Source organism: Esox lucius, chromosome 20, assembly GCF_011004845.1.
Source record: "Esox lucius isolate fEsoLuc1 chromosome 20, fEsoLuc1.pri, whole genome shotgun sequence".
Lineage (NCBI taxonomy): Eukaryota > Metazoa > Chordata > Actinopteri > Esociformes > Esocidae > Esox > Esox lucius.
The window spans coordinates 22,278,804-22,294,218 of NC_047588.1; the positions used below are offsets into that span (position 1 = coordinate 22,278,804).

Sequence of the window (15,415 nt, forward strand, 5' to 3'; positions counted from 1 at the left end):
TTGGCCGCACCTGTACGATAAGCAGGATTTCAAGTTCACTGGTTGAAAAGCACAAATTACATTCATAATTTTTTTTATAGTACATTTAATAAATAAGCAATTAGAAATTATTACAGATGCTTTATACTTGGTCTGTTTAAGTGAATGAAAATAGTGTTAATCTAAGAAAATATATTAAGTGAACATCCCACGTTAACTGTCTACATAATTTTTTTTATATGTGATGGGTGATGTCTGGTCTTGGGACTCATACATTTCTGTTTATCTATGTGGTAGATAAGGAGGTTATTAAAACCCCCCTGACGATTGTAAAATGTGCACTGCTATTCTTATTGGGACAGGCATTCATCTGCATCGCTACTAGGATTTCTGGTAATTACCAGAGCAAGTCAAGCATAGCTCCAGAGAAACAGGACTCGAAACAATTACAGCTTGGTAGTCAAAACTATAAAATGGATTCCCTGCTAAAAACTTCTGTATGTATCTAAACTTCCATAAAACAGCTGAGGATAAAAATATTGGAAATCTAAATTCCATATTTCATGAATATTTTTTGAATGTAAGGTCTCCACACTGTAATCGGACATTCCACAATGCTGAAATAATCAGTAAATGTACGTTTGAAAGCTTTTATAAATATTTTATTACAAGTCAAATGCTGATACCCAGGACTGACCTTTGGCCAAGATAATGGTTCTACAGTTTGCTGCACCTTTCAACTTGCAACATCAGCCACTCTGACACCGTGTCACGGCTAAACGAAAACTGGATGTGTTACCTGTCCAATCCCTAACCAGTCGGCAAGGTCTCGTGCATTGGCCAGGGCCGTGGACAGGCCAACCACGCGGACAGTCTTGTTGGTGTGGGAGGAAATAAAGTTGGTCCTGGATACAATGACCTCCAGCACGGGACCTCTGTCTTCACCTGTGATAGAGTGGTACAGTCCAGTGTGAGACAAAATGGTAGAGACCGTGAGCGGAAGAGTCCAGTGAGAAAGAGTGTGATGGTGTCCAGTCTAAGGATTTCACGAGAATGGTTACTTTGATTAGTATTCGGTAACAACATTTTAAAAACAATTCTGACCATATCTCAGACGTCCTATAGGACTATACTGGAGCACAAGTGCATTGCCCTGACAGGGCTTTGTGGCATTTTCAACTGTTTATGTCTTTTTATATCCTTTACCTGGTCTGTGTAGGTCAACATCCATCTCCTTTCAGTTGATAACTCTTTGGTTTTAGCCATGGCGATGAATGACAAAAGGATTTTGTGTGTGTGCAACTTCATATTTAAACCCCAGTTATACAATTTCATAACACACTGAACTAGGTTTGATTTTATTTGAAATATTCTTTACAGCAGCCAATACTTTTAAAACCTATGTTTTTGCACAAGGTACTACTCAATAGAATGTTTTGTATTTGAGAAATGATTGTTTTGAAATAAAAGTATGTTTGAGGCCAAAATATGACTCTGTGTTGTTGCGTTCACATTTGGTCAAGACTTCCTACCATGTGTATGTCTGCCTGGCGTGTATATAAAGAATGAAGACCTACGTGAAGTGGTCTGCAGATAAAACGCTCAGAACCCTAAACTCACTATAGCTGTAGCTGTGTGGATTCAATGGAAAGAGGGAATAGAAAAGGCAGTAAAATAAAACAGCTATAGCAAATCCTGGATGAAGATTGGACACATTTCCCACAGCACTACCTTTTACACAACAGTCTATCGAAGAACGCTGTTTTGAATTGCTATGTGGCCTAAGACTGTTGTAAAGTACTGTGTTCGTAACTAGTTTTGGCTAAAGTTAGCTGAATTTGGTAACCATTTAAAGAAAACTGAATCATGGATCAGAGTCCCCCTCTGTCCACTGAATTCTTTCAAGGTGATGATCCCAGAAAACAGCAAACATCAAGACAAAAAAACATCTTAAAGGCTCAAAAAAACGATCTGTTTGCACTGGGGTTTGTGAAGGTAAACGTTAAGGCTATAAACAAAACACTGTTTGCCTGAGGGTTTGGGAAGGAAGAACCAGAGCCATGGAATTAGATTTGAATTCAGTTCCAGGGTGAACTAGTACGTACCTAGCAGGTGGATCTCATCTATGATGAGGATGGCTACTTTCTGGACATAACTGCGGTTCTGCCAACTGCGACTCACGCCGTCCCACTTCTCTGGCGTGGTCACGATCAGGTCTGCCGCAGCAATGGCCCGCATGTCTGGAGTCACATCACCTGTTAGCTCCACAACCCTAAGAAAGGGGGAGAAAAGGGCTTTATGAGGGGGAGAAAGAGAGCTTACAACACACTGTTTCAGATTGATGTCATTTAGAGTAGGCTCTCATCCAGATGCTCTTATCCATTTTGAGTAGGGAGCATACCTTTTCATAAAGGCCCCCCACTGAAAATGAACCAACAGCCCTACCACTGCCAGTGGGATGCTCGATTAACAGATGCTGAAAAAGGACCCACAGCTGAAAGTCCTAGAATGGAAGGCTGGGCAAAATCTGGATTTACACATTGTTGGAACGACCTGTCCAAACATTGTCAATAGACGATGCAATCATGTAAAAAAAAAAATCTGCACACAGTTTTAATATATATAAAAACAACACAGCATACTTCCTAAAATAAAACACATGAAAAAATTAAACCATAGGCCTAATTTTTGCAATATAGAATGATTTAGATGGCTTAGACAGGGCATTACATTCTATTGTACTCTATACACAAATAATAAAAGTGTACCATATAAAACTAAATAGTGCCTTATATAATTATAGTATCTTTAAATTATTAACTATATGGGATATTTGCTTCCCTTCAGGCTATTTTCTGACTGTTTAGCTCACTGTCAAAAACTGCTTAGCCCTAAATCATAAAGGAGAGAGAAAAACATTATTTTTAAACTATGGTGTGGGAAAGAAAAATGCTTCCTCATCTGTTTGGCAGCTCTTCAGTATCATGTCTACTGGCTTAAAGTTAAACCAGTAGACCTGAACGAAGTCAGCTGCAGAAAATGAAAGATTTATTTTCAAGTGTAAAAATAAGTAATAACAGCCTAATTGTTTTGTCTCATGATATTTCGATGTGTAATGCAATTTCTATATTTAAAAGCTATGAAAATGCATATAGCATATACATTTTCATATAATATTCTTGCTGCTTATAAATGCATTTGTTTTTTGTCTCTACTAAAGTACATTTTTGAAGGAAAACCCGCGAGTTGTTTGTATTTCAAACAACTCGCAGTTTAGGGAGGTGGGATTGTATGCACCTATTGGTTTTCAAGGAAGTTAATAAACCCTTCAACAATATTACAAATAGCCTCCTTAAGTTCATATTTCATGGCAACATTTACTACAACTGTATTCACCGAAGCCTACAGTCAGTTTTAGGTTTCCTTCAGCAAGAAGTGATTTCTGACAGGAGTTCAAATCTATACTTAGCAAATCCTTTCTACAGTGGAATTCCATTATACCAGTAGGTTAATTGAAATGCGGGTTGATCATGAAAGTGGAAATGTATACAAAAGGAGATATTTTACTCAGCTTGAAGACCTTTCTTGCTATTTGTACAATATTAATTATTCTCTTGTATTAGGTTAGTCTAACTACCTCATGCTTTTGGGAAAAAAGGGAATAGACCATTTGGCATGTTGACTCGCTGGACTGCAGATGGACCAGGCCACTACAAAATCATTTCAAACATATTAAGACATGTTTTTGACACTGTGATGTTGTGGCTATCAAAAATGTCTGTCCAACTTCGTCCACAGATGACGGTCATCCTATCACCCAGCCCCAATAGGCAGTCATTGTTTTTACTCACTTCTTGCCCAGTTTGTCCTCTATCCTGACTTTCCAGTCCTCAATCCTCTCCCTGACAAGAGCTTTCAGAGGAGCAATGTACACCACCTGAAGACACACACAAACAACAAAGATGTAAACACAGAGAGAGAGAGATGGGGAGAGAGATCAAGATGGAGAGAGCGAGCAAGAGAGATATACCTTGGAGGTGGGATACTGGTTGAAGACTCTGAACATGGCCAACTCAGCAGCAATGGTTTTCCCAGAGCCCGTTGGCGCCCCCAGCAGGACATTGGTGTCAGTGTGATAAAGTGTATGAAAGATTTGTGTCTGAATGGGGTTGAAGTGGGTGAACTTGTACAGACTCTCATACTCCGGGTTCCCCAGGGCTGTGACGGGCAACGGCTGTAGGTCTAGCAGCTCTAACAAATCACATGGCACAATTGAGACAATGCAAGGTATCATTCATAAGGTCAATGAAAAGAGATGTACACAAAGATTGTTGTTTTATCTGCAAACATCTAAGGATTGTGTGCATCTGTGTGCATGTCTACACTGTATGCAAAGTTCAGTACCAGTGTGTGGAGGGTGTCTCTCAGGCAGTATGAGGTGTTGAAAGTTGATGATGCAGACGGCCTCAGAGCCCAACCAGCGGTCAGATACAGCTCTGATGTAATACTGAGAGGGCATGGGCTCAAAAATAGGGATGGTGAACACCACCTGCTGGGGCTCCCCACTCACCACCTGGGGTAGACACACATTCTGGTTAAAACAAAGGATTGCACAGGAGTTCCCATCGATGAGAGGACAAAACGTTACCTCCCTAGAGCAGTGGTTATCAAACTGTGCACAACATGGTCAGATAAAGAATACAAATACGTTAACTTTTATTACTGACAACAGATTACATTGATTTTGTTCATAGGATTGTCAAATACATGTTTAGGGTGTAATATGAAATATTATAAATATTAATCAATGGGGCCTCATATCCACAGTAGTGCACTAATCACATTAACATAAGTGCAATAATATGCCAGAATGCAATAATATGCAATTAATTTAATCCCTATGTTTAATTTAAAATAGTAGAAGACAACATATTAAATGCTGAACCAGAGAAATTATTGGTATTGTTTTTGAAAAAATTAAGAGACCAATGCACCTTTTTCTTTCCTTTCCAAAAAAGTCAAAAAGGAAGGTTTTGAGTGAGGAACAGAAAGGTTAAAATTAAGAGACCACTGCAAATTGAATGCTTCCTCACTCAAAACCTTCCTTTTCAACTTTTTTGGAGCTGTATATGCCCATTTAGAATTTGATGCCAGCAACGTGTCAAAAAATTTGGGACAGGGGCATGTTTATGACTGTGTTGCACCTCCTCTTCTGCTTTTAACAACACTCTGAAAGTGTTTGGGAACTGCGGAGACCAATTGCTGTAGTTGTGAAAGTGAATTTTCTTCCTATTCTTGCTTGATATAAGATTTCAGCAGCTCAACAGTTCGGGCTCTCCTTTATCGTATTTTTCGCCTCATAATGTGCCAAATTTTTCAATAGGGGACATGGCTGGACTGCAGGGAGGCCAGTTTAGTACCCATACTCTTTTACTATGGAGCCCTGCTGTTGTAAGACGTGCAGAATGTGGTTTGGAGTTGTCTTGCTGAAAATGACATTGTCTGGATGGCAGCATATGTTGCTCCAAAACTTGTATATATTGTTCAGCATTAATGGGGACTTCAAAGACGCGCAAGTCATCCATGCCATGTGCACTAATGCACCCCCATAACATCACTGATGTTGGCTTTTGAACTGTGCACTGATAAGAAGCCGGAGGGGTCCCTTTCCTTTTTAGCCCGAAGGACGCGGCATCCATGATTTACAAAAATAATTTTAAATGTTGATTTGGCAGACAGTACAGGACAGTTTTACACTTTGCCTCCATCCATTTTAAATGAGCTTGGCTTAGACAATGCAGTGGCGTTTCTGGATCTTGTTTATATATGGTAGAGTTTTAACTTGCATTTGTTGATGTTGCAACATACTGTTTTCCTGAAGCCATGAAGTGATGTCCACTACAGAAAACTGTTGCCAATGAACCAAATTAGTTTTGAAAAGTTCCACCAGGTTTTTTTTTTTAGTACGCATCTTTTCCAGTATTTTGTTGACCCTGTTTTTGAAACGTGACGCTGGCATCAAAGTGGGCATATATTTTACAAGGAACAATACATACTCATTCACTTGACAATGAAACAGAACACCAACCTGTTTCTTCTGCAGGAGGAAGTACTCAGAGTGGTAGATGTGATCATTGATAGGGTCTTCTACCCACAGCCACCAGGGCTCTCCTACTGAACCATGGCACTGAGGAGAGAAGGACACAACAAAGGTTTGGTATGAGAATATCTAAACATTCACCTGTATATTCATTATTCACTAATACCTGTAGCAGTAGCTGTGGCAGTAATAGTAGTGGTAGGAGCATTGTACTGTACTGTAGTAATCATAGTAACAGTCACTAGTAATAGTAATAGTTGCAATAACAGTAACCAACTGTAGTAGAAACGATAACAGCAGGTTGCTTTGCTCGTTAAAACATTTGTCTTTAGAATTCATAGAATTTTCATTTGCCAAAATTCTTGGTGGCGCATCGTTACACAGGAGGAGACAAAATATGAACATACCCAAAGGTATTGAGGCTCGGCAAAAGCACTTTTCCTGTCAACAACGGCAAGTGTATAATCCACATGGACTCCACTTACCGTAGAGGGAACTCTGCCAAAGGCAACAATCTGAGGTTGAGTCAGTTTTATGTATGCATCCTAGCAGTGGTGTTATCAGTAGTTGCAGTAGCATTTGAAATGGTAGTAGTATTAGAAGTAGCAGTAGTATTAGTACCAGTGGTATCAGTAATACAGCAGTATGTAGAAAAAAGTATTTGTTCTCTTTGTTTCTTGCAGTCATGCAGTGAATTGTACACCAACTTGCAACCAAATGGCAATCATGAAATTATCGTATAATAAAATACTAAACAATGAATAGCATATAGTAGCTCCAGTAAGTCCAGGCGACAGGTTTGAGACATAGAGAGAGGGTCCCTTGTCTACGTGTTGTAAGATATCAGCAAAATGACTGTAGATGAAATAAGTCATAATGAATATACAATAAATAAATACAACGACCCAATAACAGATGTTTACTCAAGAGGTAAAAAAAAACATGCGCTTCAATTTCAGGAAAAGCCATGCAATGTCTTTCCCTATTAGAATAAGCCATTCTCCTGCAGTCCATAACTTGGTTTACAGTTGGGGAGAAAGACATCTAGTGTCTACATGTGTCATGGCAAGCCTGTGCAGGCGGCAGGCGTACATATGCAGTGGGGATCACCAGCTAAGCTAGAGGTGTTACATTACAACTCTCCCATGAACAGAGCATGCACTGCTAATCACACAAAAATTCATCTTCATGTAGGCTGGCTACAATGTGCCTCCTATTCCACCCAGATACTATAATTTACACTAGTCTGCTTCTGTGATGTACCCCCCCCCCCCCCCCCCCACCTATCGGCTCCTAGCAGTCGGACGCCCCCTAGGAGGCCCTAAGCGACCACTTATGTCGTTATGCCTGGAGCAGGGCCTAACTCCATCCATTAGACCGATTTAGGCTGTTTTGACATTGTGTTTTTCCCCAGACCCTACTCTTCACATGGACAGTAGAGCTGTGTTCAAATGACATTTGAAAGGTTTCCAATACTGTAACTGGGAATAGTAAACTTTGAATAAACAATAATCTAAACCATAATGAGAAACAAAGCTAATCAGCTATTACTTGTAGCAAGGCTAACACATCCAGAAGTGTGTGCTTAGGGAAAAACCCCTGTAGGACTATGTACACACTAACTGACACTGCAGGTTGTTTCAGCATTCTGCCTTTTTCTGCATTCTGCGTTTTTCACTCTGACTTCTGAAAGAATTGTGTGGTCATACCTGAGTTATGTCAAATCCCAAGTTACAACTTCTAATTGTTAAAATAGATTTATCCAAAAATCTGACATTAGCATCTACATCTTCAGAATGAATCAGGGACCTTTTCAGGAATTATCTAAATCTAATACAACTTTAGCAGGCTCTTTCTCTCCAGCTTGATTTTAACCACACCCTAAGCATTAACTCCCATACTGACACACCGTTACCAGGCTCTTTGAAACAGCCATTCAAGCGTAGCAACACATTAAAGTTCACATTTTCACTTTTAGCAGCATTCAGACACTTCAAGCTCTTACTGATAGTACACTGTGTGTGTGTTCTCTCAGCTGAAGTAGTCATGGTTACCTGGTCATGCCACTTGAAGTCAGGGGTGATCTGGAGGCGGACCCTGAGTACGGTGCGTGTAATTGGTTGGATGGTGGCCTCCATCAGTATGGAGGGAATTTGATGGACACACTGCTTCACCTTTAACCCAATGTTGACGTGGTGGAGCATATGACCTGGGACAAACAGAGAGAAAGAATGGCATCACTGTAGTCCACTGCGAACACACACGTGCACACACATTTACAGAACACCATAACTCAGGTCATATTTCTTAGAACTCTACAAGTATGGGATTACCAATCTCGTCCTTTTGCATGTCTTTGAGTTTATCCACACTTAGTTTCTTCTCCTCCAGCCGAGACAGCACGTTGCTGGGCAGGATAGAGAACTGTCTCAGGGGGTGAGCAAAGCCCCACAGACGCTTGTCTATCACTTTACACAGGTTCAGCAGGCGGTAGGTCATGGCAGGCCAGCGCTTTCGCAGAGCAATCTCAAACAAAGCCCTGACGATGCGAGCTGCGTTCTACAGAGGGACAAAGAGAAAGACAACTGAAATTTGAGTGGCAAAATAGTGTATTACAGTAGGTGTAGAAAGACAGACATGAGAAGAATGGCTACAGGTAACTGAAGGACGGAGGGTCAAGCAGGGACTCAACTTCCACAAGTAAGACGACGAAACATTGACAGACCGCTATAGATCTGTTTTTACATAATATCGTAGGTCTGAATGTGTGGTGATGGATTGCTCATGTCTGTCTTGACGGATTGGCCAGGTACTGCTGGACGATAGATTTGTTTGGTCTGGCCCGGCTGATTGATTTAGGCAGGTGTTAAAGAAATCTGATTGGCCTTGATGTGACTGGTGAGTTGGGTATGGCAGTGTGATGAACAGGTCATGGCGAAACCACAATCTCTACATCCACTTACCTAGCTTGCACTCCTGCTCACAATTTCAACACACAGCCAAAACACATTAGTCCTACAGTCTGAGTAACAGCTTCTCCAGTGGTCTTGTGTCCCTGTGTCTTTAAGAGCATTGGTGTGGTAAATACAGGTGAAATGTAGTCTCTGGTCTCTAAGACCTTGTGTACAATAACCTCCTCTCAGGAGAACTCCTGCTGTCCTGCGGGCAAGTGCACTGAGCTGAAGAACTGTTCCATTTATCACACAGTTGCAAAACCCATTCTGGATTTTGTGCGAGTGTGAGAAACAGAGCAAGCGATCTCTATGCCCGCACGCGTGTGGGTGTGATTGAGCGAGAGACTGTCAGTGTTTGTCAGTGTGCATTTTTGTGTAACTATATCTCTGCAATATATGTATGTTTGTATGTATTAATGTGTGACAGAAAAAGTATTTGTTAGTGTGTGGTTGCAGTGGGAGTATCAGAAGGCAGCAAGGCCCATCAGTCCTCGGTCTGGATTAACCATCAGATCCCCACTATTCCACTATGGCCGCCTTACTCCAGCCACAACTAAACCGGCTGCATCAGTAATCGGGCGAATTAGGAGCAAAGAGGGAATTTGGTCTGAACTATTCCAAATATTCAGCCACATGGAATTGGTTACAGCGGGAAACCAGGGATAGATGGCTTTAGCAGAGGAAGGGATGGGGGAGGTTAACTCAAAATGCTAAAATGATTCTAGGCACTGTGAAATGTGCTCCGTATCTATTTCCACCAGATACATCAAACCATTTTGGTTTTCATACAGTGCTATTGTGACCATTTATTAAAGCCCATTGATCCCTATAAAACAATGAGGATGCCGACACAAACAGGAAAACATTTTACAGCTGCGCATGACAGGATTAGTCAGGACAGTTCATGAATCCATTTCAGTACACAACAATCATGACTGAAACACTGGGTTCAAGCATGTGGACTGGACTGCATGTGCGGCTGGCTTGGCCAGGGCAGCTCGTTGTGACGAGGCCAGGGAAAGCTTGGCACTGGAACCCCCTTGCAGGGGACATGGTTACAGCTGAAGCCCTCCATCGCAGCTTCTAGCTCAGGTTGGTTAGAGGCTAAAGCAATGGGCCGTCCACGTGGACGTTTCACTTTTTGCCGGTGTGTGCGCGCAAGTGTGTGAATATGTGTTTGTCGTGCAGCGGGTTTGACATACCTGCGCTACATAGGACAGGTCTGAGATGAGAGAGAAGCTGTCCACCTCTCCCCGGCCGATGTATGTCTGCAGGAGGATGTTAATCTTGCCGTAGCCATTCTCTACTCCGCCTGCAGCAGGTAGCTCACAGTAGTTACACAGCATTTGCTCTAGCTCCTCCATTTCCTCATCACGCACCTGGAAAAGCAGTCACGGAGGCACCCACCGAAACACGGGTAAGAAAGCAGATAGCGTGGAGTCTTTCCAAATTGACCGGATCTCTAGCTATAAATCTGAACAGTTGTCCTGCATCAGGCTATCATATGTATAAGGAATTGTGACCTTTGTAACCTCTCACCTTGACCTGTTCAAACTCCTCAGCCTTGGATACGATGCTGAGTATGTCAGCCTCTGTCCTCTGGGAGTTGAAGAGCTCATTGAAGGTCTGCATGGAGGAGGTAGACATACAGCAGCAACACATTGTCTAAAACAGCTGTAGTTCATGTTTATTATTGCACTTTTTTCATGAAGCGGGATGGCAGAATCAGAGGTGATATGACTGCCCAATATCTCCTATGACCTGACATGGCAAAGGATCAGAGAACAGAGCTAGTAACTGTAGCAGTAATCCTTTCCCCAAGTTATCTCAAAATAAGGTAAACAAGTCCTTTGTATCCAGAGCCAGTTCTATGCCTAAAAATGATGTAAAGACCAATCAGCGTATGGCCAGTTCTGATATAATTTGGGGTATACGATTCTATGTATGACCTGTAAATCATTTAGAGAATATTGATGATTGCTGTAATTGAGGGCTTTTCCTTTGGCACCCATATTTCTGAAAAAATCTATCTTAATCTGTCTGACAATTTGAACATAATCTGACAGCCTCCAGATGCTTTTATTATAATAACTATAGTTTATTCAACTTTGTAGTACCTCAATTGTGTTGTATTTGATGTAGAAGTGACTGGCGGTTCTTCCGAGGTCGGTGGAGGCAAAGTATCCAGTCCTCTCTTCGAAGCGAATCATCCTGGCCTTATCCAGCTTCCTGGCTGCCTCCACCACCAGCTCCTTACGGTACAGCTCAAGTCCCCGGTCCATCTAACAGACAGGACAGTTTAGCCCTGATTGGGTCCATCTAACAGACAGGACAGTTTAGCCCTGGCTGGGACCATCTCAAAGACAGGACAGTTTAACCCTGACTAGGACTATCTAATAGACAGGACAGTTTAACCCTGACTAGGACTATCTAATAGACAGGACAGTTTAACCCTGACTAGGACTATCTAATAGACAGGACAGTTTAACCCTGACTAGGACTATCTAATAGACAGGACAGTTTAACCCTGACTAAGTCCATCTAACTGACAGGACTGTTTAACCCTGACTGGGACCATTTAACAGACAGGATATTTTAATTCTAACTGGGTCCATATAGGCAGTGTACTGTTTGTACATGGTACAGTTTGCATTAGCACATGTTCACGTAACAGGAATGCACCCTCTATATTCTCTGGTGTCCCGTTGGACCTTAGGACGGATTCTAGCTATCCCTGTCTAAGGCCCAACTGGTTCAGACCTGTATTTATTGGTTTAAACATGTTGATGCATTTAAAAGGTCATATACGCTTGTAATCTCCACCCAGTGAAGACAGAAGAGGATTGTAACCCAAAAGAGCCAGATTTAGGCTAGGTATATTTTTTATAACATTGTGCCAACTTATGTAATAACATTTTCATAAGATACATTTGATCAATTATAGAAGTGTACTTGGTAAGCTTTGTGGTTGATCCCGTAGGCCAGTGGGTTGGCTCTCATGCGTATGTACAGGTAGGTATAGCTCAGCCACCTCACTGCCTCCTCCACGTTAGTTACCGTTCCCAGTGATACCTGGAAGGGAGGGAGAGAAAATTTTAAAAAAAGATGACAACCTAAAGTAATATTAACCTTTTACTTTTTCACTCAGGTGGTGTGAGAGGATATTCCAGTCCTCTAACACCACCTGCTGGAGATTCCATACAGTCAGCCTCTATTCCTTCCCATTGCCTCTGACGAGAACGCGCCATCTATTGGGGACTTACTAGAATGTCATTCATTTATTTGTAGTGAATACGTTAAACATGTAAAAGCTATGAAGCAGTGTACATTCTAAACCAGTCTGATTTGCGTTTGTATCTCCTACCTCAGCGTTGAGGTTATCAGCCATGGTCTCTAGGAACTGGCTCTCTATGGGATTCTGCTGGGTGAGTAGAGTGAGGTAGTGGCTAAGCTTGTCGTGAGCTGTGATGATAGTCCCCTCGCCGAACTTGTCGAACTGGGGTCGTCCGGCACGCCCGAAGATCTGCATCACATCCAGGATACCCAGGTCCACCAGTGTACCCCGTTTGGCATCATAGATTTGGGTGCCCTGTTGTTACAACAGAAACAGGGAACAACAGAAACTGGATATCAGAAGCTTTGAGTTATAGGATTTAGTTAATATAAAGATAATTTCTATTCTGTCAGCAATTGCAATTTCGAAAATCAGATTTTTGTAATTCTGAGCACCATAGGTAGACATCTGAATGTAATCATTATTGTGTTCTTATTAAAATGTCTGGTAAATTAAAATGCTGCCATCAAATGTCCAGCGCCCCATGTTCTTAACAGAAACCCTGACACACACACACACACCCCCCTACCTTAATGATGACAGCATGTGCAGGCAGGTTGACGCCCCATGCCAATGTGGCCGTACAGCACAGAACCTTGAGGTAACCCCTGGAGAACATGCTCTCCATCAGGCTGCGGTCGGACCGCAGCATTCCAGCGTGGTGGATGCCAAAACCATCAGGGAACATCTCCTTCATCTGTTTGTTCCTGGAGCGCTGGACCTGGAGGAGGGAGAGAGCACATTAAAAGGATATTCTATATTTTGTCCTACTGAAGTACAATATAGAATAGAAAATGGTTAAACAACCATGTTTTGACGACAATTCAATGAAGAGACGGCAATTGAAACTGAAATAAAAAGTGTTGTTTTCAACACCAGATGAAGGTCATTATTTGCTAGTCGCTGCAGCTTCTACAGGGCACAATGAAGGTGGCCTGACACTTCCCCTATCCTTGAATCACACATCCGTAATGTAGTTGAGAAAGATCCATAAAACAGCAGTTGTATTGATCCTGGAGGGGCACTATCAGCTAGGTCCTTTACTACAACTAATAAAACACAGCAACAACACAAGTTGAGGTTTTATTTACTTTGAGAAATCAGTTCTTGGTACAATTTTTAATATCCTTGCTTCAAGTGCACACAGACACATGCACACAGAGACACACGCACACACACACAGACACACGCAAACACACACAGACACACGCAAACACACACAGACACACGCACACACACACAGACACACGCACACACAGACACACACAGACACAGACACACGCACACACAGACACACGCACACACAGACACACACAGACACACGCACGCACACACAGACACACGCACACAGACACACGCACACAGACACACGCACACAGACACACGCACACAGACACACGCACACAGACACACGCACACAGACACACGCACGCACACACACACAGACACCAGCCGATAGAGATCGGCCACACTGGACTGGGTAGTAAACCTGCCTGCACATACTGCCATCATCAAAGATGGTGTGCGCGTTTCTGTGTGTTGACAGGCAGAGAGGTGAGGTGAGGTGGTGACCTGCCGAGGCAGTAATAATGGCCTGCTCATCAGACAGCTTTATCTCTCTCTCTCTGGACCACTAAATGGAGGTCAGAGGGAGAGCACAGAGGAAAAAGCCCATTACAACAAGCATCTGTCTGTCTGCCTGTATGTGTGAGTGCAAGCAAGCGAGCATGTTCCTCTGTGTGTACATGCACCAAATTGTGCAGTGGCTACCATTCCAAACCTTTGAATACCAATTGTTTTCTGAAAATACTGTATGTATTTGTGTCAGATTTGGGTTCAAAAAGTATTTTTAAATATCTTAATTACTTTCACATTTCAAATGTATACATTTTTTGTTGTTGTTGTAGAAAACAAGTTGTTGAATTTTGGAATTATTTTTGAAATATACTCTGTTAATTATAACAAAAAAATACTAAAATGCTCTGGTTCAAATACAACCTTTTTGACTAAGGTATTTGAAGAAAACGGAAATACTATTAGCTTCACATCGTGTGCGGTTGTTTTTCCTGTGGAGAATATACAAATCATTCTATTCACTTTATCACACACTAATACAGTATTACATTGGTAGTGTGTGTGTGTGCATTTGTCTGCGTGAGAGAAGAGAGAGAAAGGCAGAAAGAGCCAAGGAGATGGTGATGGTGTATTCTCAGTGGGAGGTGTGTATATTAAGCTGTGCCGTGAATGAGAGGGGCCTGGCTGGCTAATTGAAATGCTAATGCTAAGCACTGATTTGAGGAGTCAGTGAGTGTTAGGGCGGTGCCTCCAGTCCCTAATGTAGATTGAGGCCAGACTGGAGCAGTATTTGATGTGGCATTATGCTGCATACATCATCAGTCCATATTAAGTCTCCCACCACATTGGCACAGAGCAATAAACGCTGACACCAGCTGTATATCACGTCAGGGCTTGGTACAACCAACATCAAGTTCTACACAATGAAATAAGCTAGCTAAAAGTAAACGTGTCTCTGACAGAATGTCCTGTGAACCTCACTACAGACTTTGCTTTATGCTGATGCACCATAGGCAGGCACTTGTCAGTACGGCCTCCTCTTCAATCATTGAACCGAGTCAGAGCTTCAGACCTAGCTCCCACCACCACCGCCAACTGTGATAGCCATGAGCACAGCTCAGCACGCAATCAAGTGTTCGTTTACTTAGCTAGATTGTGACAGTCAGGATGGTTCATTGTTGATTTGATTTCGCCAGCCCTTGATAGTCATAATGTTTGGCCCTCACCTTGACAGGCTTTTAACGCTGGATGAGTTGACTGCGTGGGAGGAAGAGCTGCCACTCACACTCTACTCCATTTTCTCTGTCTGTCAGTCTGTCTACTACATTTTCAACCACTCGGTGACTGTGTGTCTCTGCCTCTCTCTCTCTGTACTCATCTCTCAATTCTATTTCAGTATAAATCGCTTTACTGTCGTGGGAAACATATGTTTATATTGCCAATGTGAGTAGAAAATAAGAAAGCTATAATAAA

At 42.1% G+C, this 15,415-nt stretch overlaps 1 protein-coding gene across 1 annotated transcript in view; it reads right to left on the minus strand.

Moving 5' to 3' along the window:
- ascc3 (activating signal cointegrator 1 complex subunit 3) overlaps positions 1 to 15,415 on the minus strand; it is a 173,800-nt gene that overhangs the window by 24,329 nt on the left and 134,056 nt on the right. Inside the window, exons 16-29 of the mRNA XM_010897185.3 lie at positions 12,897 to 13,088; positions 12,398 to 12,622; positions 11,986 to 12,105; positions 11,151 to 11,315; positions 10,573 to 10,659; positions 10,236 to 10,412; positions 8,413 to 8,638; positions 8,134 to 8,288; positions 6,068 to 6,166; positions 4,384 to 4,552; positions 4,010 to 4,230; positions 3,831 to 3,916; positions 2,085 to 2,251; positions 779 to 924 (exon numbers count right to left, since the gene is read on the minus strand). Of these exons, the coding sequence (XP_010895487.1) occupies positions 779 to 924; positions 2,085 to 2,251; positions 3,831 to 3,916; positions 4,010 to 4,230; positions 4,384 to 4,552; positions 6,068 to 6,166; positions 8,134 to 8,288; positions 8,413 to 8,638; positions 10,236 to 10,412; positions 10,573 to 10,659; positions 11,151 to 11,315; positions 11,986 to 12,105; positions 12,398 to 12,622; positions 12,897 to 13,088 (2,235 nt within the window). The remainder of the gene's footprint in view (positions 1 to 778; positions 925 to 2,084; positions 2,252 to 3,830; positions 3,917 to 4,009; positions 4,231 to 4,383; positions 4,553 to 6,067; positions 6,167 to 8,133; positions 8,289 to 8,412; positions 8,639 to 10,235; positions 10,413 to 10,572; positions 10,660 to 11,150; positions 11,316 to 11,985; positions 12,106 to 12,397; positions 12,623 to 12,896; positions 13,089 to 15,415) is intronic.